General features: G+C 38.5%; 1 protein-coding gene across 1 annotated transcript; it reads right to left on the minus strand.

Annotated features, from left to right (window-relative positions):
- Positions 1–809: 809 nt before the first annotated feature.
- zc3h15 (zinc finger CCCH-type containing 15) lies at positions 810–8,260 on the minus strand. The gene is made up of 11 exons (XM_069659151.1): positions 8,072–8,260; positions 6,350–6,451; positions 5,922–6,024; positions 5,548–5,700; positions 5,162–5,253; positions 4,811–4,993; positions 3,977–4,057; positions 3,732–3,797; positions 3,390–3,500; positions 2,040–2,175; positions 810–1,863 (listed from the first exon to the last, which is right to left on the minus strand). The coding sequence occupies exons 1-11, from the start codon at positions 8,144–8,146 to the stop codon at positions 1,643–1,645; spliced, it is 1,323 nt and encodes a 440-aa protein (XP_069515252.1). The 5' UTR covers positions 8,147–8,260; the 3' UTR covers positions 810–1,642.
- Between the last annotated feature and the right edge of the window lie 2,422 nt (positions 8,261–10,682).

The following is a 10,682-nucleotide window of genomic DNA, read 5'->3' on the forward strand; positions in this document are numbered from 1 at the left end:
ACCCCAAATTGCTCCCGGTGGCATAGCCAACGGGTATGAATGTGATATCTGATTGACAGTTGGGCACTTTACGTAGCAGCCTCTGCCATCAGTGTGTGAATGGGTGAATGTGATATGTAGTGTAAAAGCAGCTTTGAGTGGTCGCAAAGACTAGAAAAGCGCTATATAAGTACAGTCCATTTACCAATAATGAAGACAAGCTGCTCAACAAGCCTCCCTTGGTAAGTATGAATGTGTCACAGTTGTAAATGTTGGATTTTTAACAATGTGAGCTAAATTAGTTTTCTGGTTTAAAAAAAAAAAAGTTTTACATGTAGTTATGGGCCACTTTAATGAAATACTGTATGTATACATTTATATGAACCTCATCATGGGACACAAAATAATATCAATGAGGAATTGTTCAAATTTATTTTGAAATCAAACGTCACGGTCACCAGAGTATTATCCATCTGGAAAAATTGGCGACTGCCTGTAAGCCTTAGGTTCACTGTGATTTGCTTTGGAGTTATAAATATCAAATAAACCAGTATTAGCTTACAGGCAGAACCTGTGTAAGATTCTTGTTCTAAAACCTGAATTATTGAGTTATTACAGAGCTTTGCTTACATGATACACACCTATATGTAATGCATTCCTCAGTGAAACTACCACATTGATACATCGTGAGTTAATATCTTGCACTTAAAGCTGTAGCTGAAAAGGACACTGAAAGCAAACCATAAGATTCGGGTGTGGCCAACTGTTTCTGAATGATAGTGATTAATATGCTTAAAATAATAATGTGCATCATCCAAGAAGAGACACGCTGGATGTACAGTAATCTTTTATTTCTTCAGGAGGCATCTCATGAGAAAATTATTTACATTACAGGGCTGGTAATGGGACCATTTGGTTCCCCTGCTGGGGCGCAATTATAGCATTAATCTGGTCTCAGAAATAGGGCCAACACTTGTAATTATAAGGGGCTTTAACATCAGCTAACTGAAATCAATTTGAGGGAAAACACTGTTCCCTAGAACAATGACTGTGCACCCTGAAGCTTTTATTTTGGTATGAAAGCAGGCGAAGCGCTGAACAGATTCAGTTTCTTAAAACAGAATCATTCCTGTTCATTTGCCACGTTGTATGACTTCAGTTTGCAATAGATCTTTTCTCACAGTACAATCTAACGGGTATAGTGCTTTAATTTTAAAGCCCTTCCAATGTCTCACTCTTAGATCACCTTTTTTAATATTTAACTTGTGATCAGGTAGAGAAGCCTAATTTATCAACATTTATTTTAATTTCATTGTAAGCCAGCAATTTTGTTGAGCAACAGAACGTGCACAACAGCTTTTAAGGAAATTCGGAACATTCATGTGGAGTTGGCCCTGGTGAACTCTAATCGGCCGCTCTGTAGAAATTTGAACACCCGGTGGTTAAAAAGTCGAGGACGTGGTGGTATGTGAGAGGGGCAATACAGAATAACAGAAGGGGGCAGTGATGTCATGAAATTATCAAGCTTTATTACTGGAGTCTCTGAAATTAAAATCATCTGGTCTCTTTGTTGTTTAGCTCCATGCACCCATCAGTCCCTCCCTTTGTCACTTAGTCCGTCCTAAAGTCCACCTCACGCTCCCTTCTTCTCTCGCGCTTCCTCTCAGTCCTCCAGCGCCAGTGTGTTAAGCTCCTCGTCCAGCTCCTCCAGATCTTCTCCCGTGAATAGGTTCTCATCCACCGGTACCTCTTCTTCCTCCTCCTCCTCCTCCTCCTCGTCCTCCTCTTCCTCTTCATCCTCCCCTCCCCCGTCCTCCCCGCCTCCCTCTGCCCCCGAGAGCCCGTTGGCTTCAGCGCCACCGCATGCTCCGTTCAGCTGCTCGTCTGGAGGTGAGCGGAGGAGAAGAAGCATGAAAGAAGATAGAAACAGCTTTTTTAGTCATGTTGTTTTATATATAAGTGTAGCAAAAGTTCTCAAGTGTCAGTCCTGATTTTTAACAATTAATTTGCTGGGTAAAGATTGTTTTTCACTCTTAAGTTTATGAAAATCATTCACTTACCGTTGTCTGTTTCCTTCGGCTGAGTCTTACTCCTGGATGTGAAGCGGTCTGTGGATGCTACGGTAATGCCTGTGTTGTCGACCTCTTGTGGAACAAAACGGGATAAGTCTATGTCCTGGATCTCTGCAATATTGATCTGAAATAAAAAGTGTAAACAACGTTTAAACGGGAAAGTGAAATGAGAGTAGTTTAACAACATACGGTTATAAAACTGAACTCTCTAAAAGCAATTTAGGGTTTGTAGCAAATACAGATTTGTTTTTAGCTGTATAAGCTACCGTTACATCTGGATATTGAAAATATTCCCAAAAACTAAATATTTCAACTAAGTTAATTTACAAAAAAAACCAGAAACATTTTCGCTGTAAGAAATGCTTAAAAAAAATCCTGTTAGTACCATAGAAAAAATAATTAATTCAACACTTGTTTAATTATCTTCAGATGAATTGAAGGAAAGAAGAATGGTTTATTCAACAGCTCTTGTTCGCAGCCTGGATCTAATCAGCAGCACACAAGTGTACAACAGGTGCAGTTAATTAATGTGAAATCAGTTTCAGCAGGAAATTAAGAGCATTTGGAAACAGAAAAAAAATTGCACCAAACCACTTTGCATTACCTGTTAGTAAGAGAGCCGAACTATAATTGTTTACTGATAAGGCCTAATAGTGTACTGAAAAATATGGCTCTTATTTTTGAGAAGTGGGAAGTAAAGCGGTATGTATGTATTGTTCAGCCCAATTGATCGCCTTGTTATCTGTTGATAACTTTTTAACACTCTTCCTCTACATTTATGCAGCCAAGTATACATTATCTGTTTCTAGCAGTCTGTTAGCTAAATGTCATATTTACTGCAATGCTGGAGTAGCAGCCTTGAACAAGTTGATTTTGCTTGCTTTCATTCACGTATCTACAGTTTCAGCAGTACAGGAACAAACGTATTTTCTGTTAACTGTTTTTCAAAATATGTAACTACTTAATGGTGTCATTGAAATATTAAAAAAATATATACATATTCCAGGACCCACAGACAACTGCCTGACAACACTGACCTTGCAGCATTATTAGTAACTCACTCAGACTGGCAAACAGTGACGAAATCGGTGCCCACATAACAACACTGTTATACTGCAGTTATTTTGTTCTAACAATGCAAACAACATTAGACATCAAACAATGTTGAGAGCAGTTATTGTGCTGGGACATCTCATAGAGCACAAATGTAATATTAAGTTACACAAAGCCAAATTAAATAACCATTGACTGTAAGAGGTTATGATCTGCTCAGAGGGCAGAGACTTGCACTCAGTGCCACAAATAAGTTCAGTGAAGTATTGATCTGTTCATAATTACCTGTTCCTCATCATCTTCCTCATCATCGCTGGTGTATCGGGTGTCAGTTGCTTCAGCATCGTCATCGTCGACCAACTCTGGACGGAACTCGAACACCTCACGGCCACTTACCTACAGATACATGTGATTTTAATTAAATCCTGGATTACTGTGAAGGTGTACACTTATTAAGTAAACAGAAACACAAGCATCCATCCATCCTTTTACGCTTATCAGAGTAAGATCCTAACACCCTGAACTCCTTGCTTGGGGTGGAAACTCGTTCCCAGCAAGGAGACAGAAAACAAACAGTTTTCCATAAATCTTTGTCACCACACGCACGCCATTTAGAACCATACTTACCACTAACGATTTTCCAGCCTTAAAGTCTGCCTTCTTCTTCTCCATCTCCTCCCTGGCTTTGTCCACCTGTTAATCAACGGCACTTTTTAAAAAATGTCCAAGTGTGTCCACACAATCTTTAAGTTTGATTTAGTTATTGAAAAGAAATGTGTAAAAATGTCCTTAATCATTAGAAGACCTAAGAAGACATACAGAAGACAAGTACACAAAACTAATGTTATTTAGATGATTTAACACATTCCAACCTTCTCCTGCCTTTTCCTCTTCTTCCAAGCCAGGAAAGTCTCCAGGGTGATCCGAGTCACGTCAGCTCCCAGAGCGGCACGCTGCAGGGACAGAGACAGGCATCAGGATGTGGAGAGTAGAGAGAGCTTCCAGGGTAAAATCAGTCACACTGAGTGTTAAGACATCAGATCTGAGCGGTAGCCATGCTACATGGCACTCATATTTTGGGACATAATATTTGAAGTCAGCTTGTTACATTTTGTAACATTTCATTTCGCTGTTTCAAACTTGATTTATTTCAGTGTTGCATTTGAATGGCTGATGACCTTTCTTGTGCTTCCATTCCAACCGTTTAGATGGACATTTTACAACTTTTACTACTTACTTAATTGTTTTAGTAAGCCTGTCTTAAAATTGTTTAACTTTATTTTCTTGTATTATACTTTTATTTATTTTATGCACTTTTTGGCTTTTTTTACATTTTTTTTATGTGCAATAATAATAAAGTTTACTTGCTTAATACTTTCTAGTACTAATGTCAGCTGTTCAGCCAAAAACTTGGTAAGCTAACCAACAATGTTTTGCTAACACATCTGATTTAAACGCCAACTTCCTACTGGAAGCTAGCTATGGTTAGCAGTTCTGTATTTGTGTTTAAACTGTCTAATTAAAACACAATAGTAAAACACTTTTGTTTTAATCATTTAAGCCCACGCATATCTCCACTTGACCTAAAATCTGTGTCTCTTCCAAGCCCCTTATCTCGCTCTTATTCACCCCAAGAAAGGAAAATATTACAGTTTGTTCTTTCCCGAATCAATTAACTGCAAATTGCAAAGAAGGGGCATCTTTACCTCCTTTTCTATCAGTTCCTCCAGCGAAATTTCCTCCTCTTTCTCTTCCTTCTTCTTGTCTTTTTTCAGCACAAAGCCAGGCGGCAGGGCGTGTCGGTACATACATGTATCGCCACCTCCCGGACACACCCAGAACCAGCCGTACTTATTATTCTCAATGGCGTCCAGGAAGTGCTTACACACCTGAGGACAACACAACAGAGTAAATCATGTTATACAAGAGGGGACAGGGTTATATATAATCAATTACAAAATTGACTTTTGGTTGTCCAATTTCATGCAATTGATGTTTCCCAAAATTAATCCATCTCCACATTTCCCTGTCTTCATTCATCATCAGAACAGACTTACAATTTGTGTTTTGGCTTTCTTCTTCTCGGCCTCTCCGTGTTTTTTGTTGACCACCTCCTCCAGCTTCTTCTCATCCCAGTTCTCCATTGTGTCTAAAAGGGAACACAGCAAAGAGTCAGGTGGAAATCGTGTGTGAAAAAAAAACATGTCTATTTCAGGTAGTGTATAATTTACGCTTGACTATTCACTACAAATGACAAATTTGTTTTAAATATAAATAATCAGAGCCACAGAAAGTGTAATTACTGCAATTTTAATACTAAATTCTAAGTAATATCTCACGCTGTGGATATATGGACTGTTATATCATGCATTACAATTTTTGTTAAGGAAAAACTATTATGAGAAAGCACAGCACTTTGTAGTCACCTACACTAAACACTGACCTTTCTCCAGGTCTTCATCTCTTTCATCCACATAGACGCTTCTCTTCTCACATTTCCTCTCCATTGACAAATCATGGCTGAACTTGCACTTGTCACCTTTAGTACACTGGCCCTGCTTAAAGAATGCACACAGCACCGACTTTGGGTCGACGCCTGGAGAGAAAGAAGGAAAAAAACATGTAGTAGTCACATTACTTATTCTCTCTCTCTCTCACACACACACACACACACACACACATTCACACTCACACACACACAGGAACAACCAGAAAATATTAAGTGTATTTGTATGACAGAACTTAAATAAAAGACCAACAAAGTCAGAGTAGATTATTCCTTCTTTACTTTTACAGACTTGTAACTGTGTTGGTTACCTTTGCTGACTTTCTGGGCTGCGACCACAGGTTTAAACAGCTCGTTGAGTTCGTCCAACTCCTTCTTCTTATCAGTCTTCTTGCCCGTCTTGTCATCGCCAGCCTGCACAAACACACACAGCCGACATATTTCAGGATATTCTCATCCAATTAAGTGAGCTCACAAAGATTTAAATGGGTGGTTCGTTTTTTATCAAAAGCAGATTATCCACCACACAGACAGGTGACCAAAAACTCCTGACAGAAGGCGAAATATAGTCAACAATGAGCTGTCTTTTTCTTCTGTGCTCTCTTACTAATGTGACAATTTCACAGCTGAAATAAAAAAGATTTGGTAGAGAAACAGTGAGTCAGAGAGACAAGGATGTTTGATTTGATGGAGGCAGATGGTGCAAACACAGACAGTGAGAATAAGCGTTGTCTCTTACCTGTCTGGCACTTTGTTGTCCATACTTGACTTGCTGAGTGACGTTCTTGATGAACTTTTGCTGCTTGGCCCCTTTCTTGTTCTTCAAGCCAAATGTCTTGTCCTTGAAAAAAACAAACATTAAAACAGTTACATAATTAACTTCTAAAAACATCCCATGAGTAAGCAGTTTCAACTGAACAAAAACAAGTTCTTGTTGTCGTTTCCCTTTATTACAAATACACAAAATACAAAGGATGAGGGGAAACTAAAATCTATGAACACAGAACATAACGCGGCTCTTCTTAGGACACCAGCTTCACTGCTAAGGGTGCAGTACACAGCGGAGAAGGTCTTTAATTCAGCAAAAATACTGAATGACTCAAACCTACATTTACCATTGCACAATGTGATATGATTAAGATAAGATGACTCAAACTTTCAGAGAAACAAGATGCAAATTTGAAGGAGATTACTGTTGTTAAAAGGGGACCTGTCTGATTTCCCACTGATCCAAGCTGAAGATGTAAATGTTTTGTTTAATTTTAATGAAAGGGGTTTTGTAATTTCCCCAAATTGCCTGTCTTAACTATTAAGTTTAGTTATGGTTTTTAGGGACTAACTTCAGCCCCAGATTAACATGTCCCTCAGTGCACCAGAGTGGCTAAGTTTTCCATTGTTTTCTCAAAAGCAATGAAGGAGTACTCTTTATGATGCTTTGGATACACATACAATACTTTGTGGCAGAATAAAATGATTGATGAATATGGCCATTATACGTAGCCTGATTTAAAGTCTATCAAGCATCCTTTAAAATACTATACATGGCATACTAAGTCCTATCACACTATTGGGCTTCCTTAGTATTACTACCTGTTGTGAAATTAAACAGGAAATGAGATATTTGATAAAACTTGACAACTAATGATTGCCATACCATCCAAATAAACTATTTATAACAAGTCCCAAAGATAATATACAAACAGGCACGTAGCAGTACAATATGTGCTTGTGTATGTACAACAGCAAAAGGCGGCTAACGCTGACCTGTCGTATGGTTACGTTGACAGAGAGATAGGACTTTGTTTTATGGTTAGCTGAATCACCATCTGCTTTTAAAGAGCGATAAGGAAATTAGCAGTACACTGACCTTTGTCAACAAACAAATTATGTTTAAACATGAACAACTTTTAATCTGTTAAACTGGGCAAGGAAACCAGCTCAAATCTGGTCACTCATACGTCCTGAAGGGCCGACCACAAGCAGGCCCGTTACAGGCCCATTGATGCCCGCTCATGTAGAAAAACAAAATAAGCTAAAAACTTCTTACAACATAAAGACGTTGTGTAAGGGCTCCTTGTGTTAGCTTAAGTCTTTAAGGACTTAAATCAACCTTACTATGACAAGTGTGAACACTTTGATGCGGCATCACGGCCCTACTAGCGGCTTGACCGCGTTACACATTAGTCAAAAATGAACAAAGTCAGACACCTGACAGCTGGTTCACTCGTTCAGATTAAATAATAGTGATTAACACATGTGTAAGAATATATCTAACTTAATCCCAACGACTATTACACAATAAGGTAAGACTGACAACTACCAAGAGTCAAGTATAACTTAGACGTTCACTTCAGAGCTCTCGTGTTAGCTTCGGTTAGCACTGACAGCCAACCTACGGCGCGTGCAGTACGTTGGCTGGTTAGCTAACGCTAAGCACCGACATGCTAACTCGTGAAATTACCTCAATTATCTTCTCCTTTTTCTTCTCTTGAGTTTTTTTATTTCCCGCGGGCTGGGCGGGTTTCTTCGGAGGCATGTCGGCTCAGGTACAGATATGTACAAAAACACGTAAAGCAGATAAATAGATATTTTAATGTGGTGATTCGGCTGAGAAGTCAGCTCCACATTACCCAGTTGCTGCTAGCAGCAAAGCAACGGCGCGCCTAGGCCACATGTGAGTTGTTGATGTTCTATGGCGTCATTACGCACCGAAAGAGGCATCATGGGTACTGTAGTCTACACAAAATAACACTTTTTACATTTGAATAAAACCCACTGAATACATAAATTAAAATTGAACCTGCTTCTTTGAATAGATACACAGAAACACGATTAATCCGGGATTTATAATTTTCACAGAAACATTTAGAAAAACATTACTCTTTGTATTTGTCAGACAGTAAAACTGAAGCATATTTTCATTTTCCATCCACTGGTATTATTTTTTTTAGCTAAGCCAGTATTTGCTGTTCCTTCCTTTGCTGCTTTTTATTATATTTTGTTTTATAGCAGCTTTGCAGGCTTACAAAACTACCCCAGGGGGCTATCTAGTTTGGTTAACTACTTACAATAAGTAGTTCAAATCACTTAGTGATAAAAAATTAAAAATTACAGTTTGATAAATACATTTATTTATTCTTGAAAATATGCCACTCGGTTATTGCAAAATGTCTTTATAATTTTGGAATCATGTGGGAAATAGTGGGGAAAGAATAATATAGAATTGATTTCCTAGAAAATCATTCCAAAAACTATAATTTATACCAAAGTATTCTTGTGTATTAAATCTGTTAGCAACTCAACTGCAGGTGGGATAATTGGGCTCCATTCAGGGGATACTGTAATTGTATTGTAGTTCTATTATTATACCGCTAGGTGTCAGTGTTGCAATATCTGCAAGTTAAAGTGACACGTAACAGATTAGAAAGGTACTGACTAGTTTAGTGGTCGAGTATTGTCAAAGTTTAAACATATATCTTTAGAGAGCAAAGAGCTTATATCAGAATGAGAGCATGAATAAAATAGTCCTCTAAAGCAACATGTATGGAAACTCTGGATCAAAATGAACACTCTGGTGTTAATTTAATAAAAAGTATATATTTAGACTAATTATAACTAATATAATGAATAATTAATAAAATGTCCTTAATATATTAGTGTAGAAGAGCAGAATGGACCTATAAGTATTTGATTAACACAGACTCTCTAACACACACAATTCCTAGTAGGCTGTTGTCTGCAGAGGTAAGGTGGTAAAACTACCAAGTTTGTCAACTTCTATTATTACGATTCTACTTTGTGAAATTAAGTTACATTTTATTTTGCCATTTTCTTGCCAGAGCAAAAGCAGCCGTAGCTACAAAATAATCAAGACCAGAGAGTCAGAAATTCAGCTGGAAGTCAGAGTGGGGTTATGCCAAATATAGCTGAATTAAGACTGAATTAATGTTTTAGGACAGGTTTACACAGTTGGCATGAACTTGTGTTTGCATCTGACTAACATCACACTAAATAATCATGAGGGAAAAAATGTGTTTCTACCAGAGGTGGTTTACAAATAATTGTTCTAAGCATAAAAAAGGCTGTTACTGAAGCACCATCTGGCTTGTGGGTATGAGACTGTTTTATTAGCATTTTGCCTCTTTTTAATAGTTTGATTATATAGACTGCTGGTCAATTAAGACACCCCTGGTATGACTTTTACTGCCTGAGAATATTATGAAAATGTTCACCTACCTTGAAACCTTTGCTGTGTAAGACTCTAAACTGTCATTACTTTGGGGGGAAATTAGGAGAGAGTAGAAGAAAAGTGGCCACAGGGCTGTGGTCCTTTGTGTTTTTTTTAAGTCCCGTTAAGACTAAAACCCCATTTTGTTGTAACCAGAAGCGTGAGATGGTGTCATGGCTGCAGGGCGGGAGAGACAACCAGCAGTGGATTTACCGCCTCAGCTGCTGATTCAACTTGATTTAATTAGATTTCACTTAAGTTACTAATGTGATTTCATTTGGCACATTTGACATGAGTGGCCTTCATCCACATCCTGTTTCAGTTCATCGACCAGTTCACTATTCAGGCAGTTTGTGTGTGTGTGTGTGTTGCACAGCAAACTATGCTGCAGTTGCAAACCGAAATGGGTCACACACGCCTGCTCCTTTTGGGCTCTCATTTGCTCTCGTGTGTTTTAATGAGCCTTGGTTTTTTTCTGAGAGTAAAGGACAACATTAACTCAGTTTGGGTGCCCACATAATGACAGTACTAGTAGTGCGCTTTAATGAGTCCCAGAGTGAGACAATGAAATTACTCTAGTGTCACCATCTTAGGCTGCAAACATGTCGTGAAGCTATGTGTTAGCATCATCTCCGTGCTGCCTGTGTGCCCGCTTCATTTCAACTCATGTGGAGATCTTTATTTACAACATGTTCGTCATGCATGGCACCCTTCCACGGCTCTGCTCAGTCAGCCGAAGAATGCGTGTGTGTGTGTGTGTGTATATAATAACCTATATTGACACAACTCCTGACTGCATGGCTGAAGGCTAGATTTAAAGACAACAGAGGTGGGTAATAATGCC

This window comes from Semicossyphus pulcher, unplaced genomic scaffold, assembly GCF_022749685.1.
Source record: "Semicossyphus pulcher isolate SPU_LCO1_2020_fin unplaced genomic scaffold, fSemPul1.0.p SCAF_12, whole genome shotgun sequence".
Classification (NCBI taxonomy): Eukaryota; Metazoa; Chordata; class Actinopteri; order Labriformes; family Labridae; genus Semicossyphus; species Semicossyphus pulcher.

Bases quoted from the DNA above. Each gene is read 5' to 3' on its own strand.
- zc3h15 (XM_069659151.1), bottom strand. From the start codon at position 8,146: ATGCCTCCGAAGAAACCCGCCCAGCCCGCGGGAAATAAAAAAACTCAA. The intron at 5,701-5,921 runs GTAACCAACACA...CTTTCTCTCCAG, and splicing joins AGCCCAGAAAGTCAGCAAAG to GCGTCGACCCAAAGTCGGTG. The intron at 5,254-5,547 runs GTCAGTGTTTAG...GTTCCCTTTTAG, and splicing joins AGATGAAGACCTGGAGAAAG to ACACAATGGAGAACTGGGAT.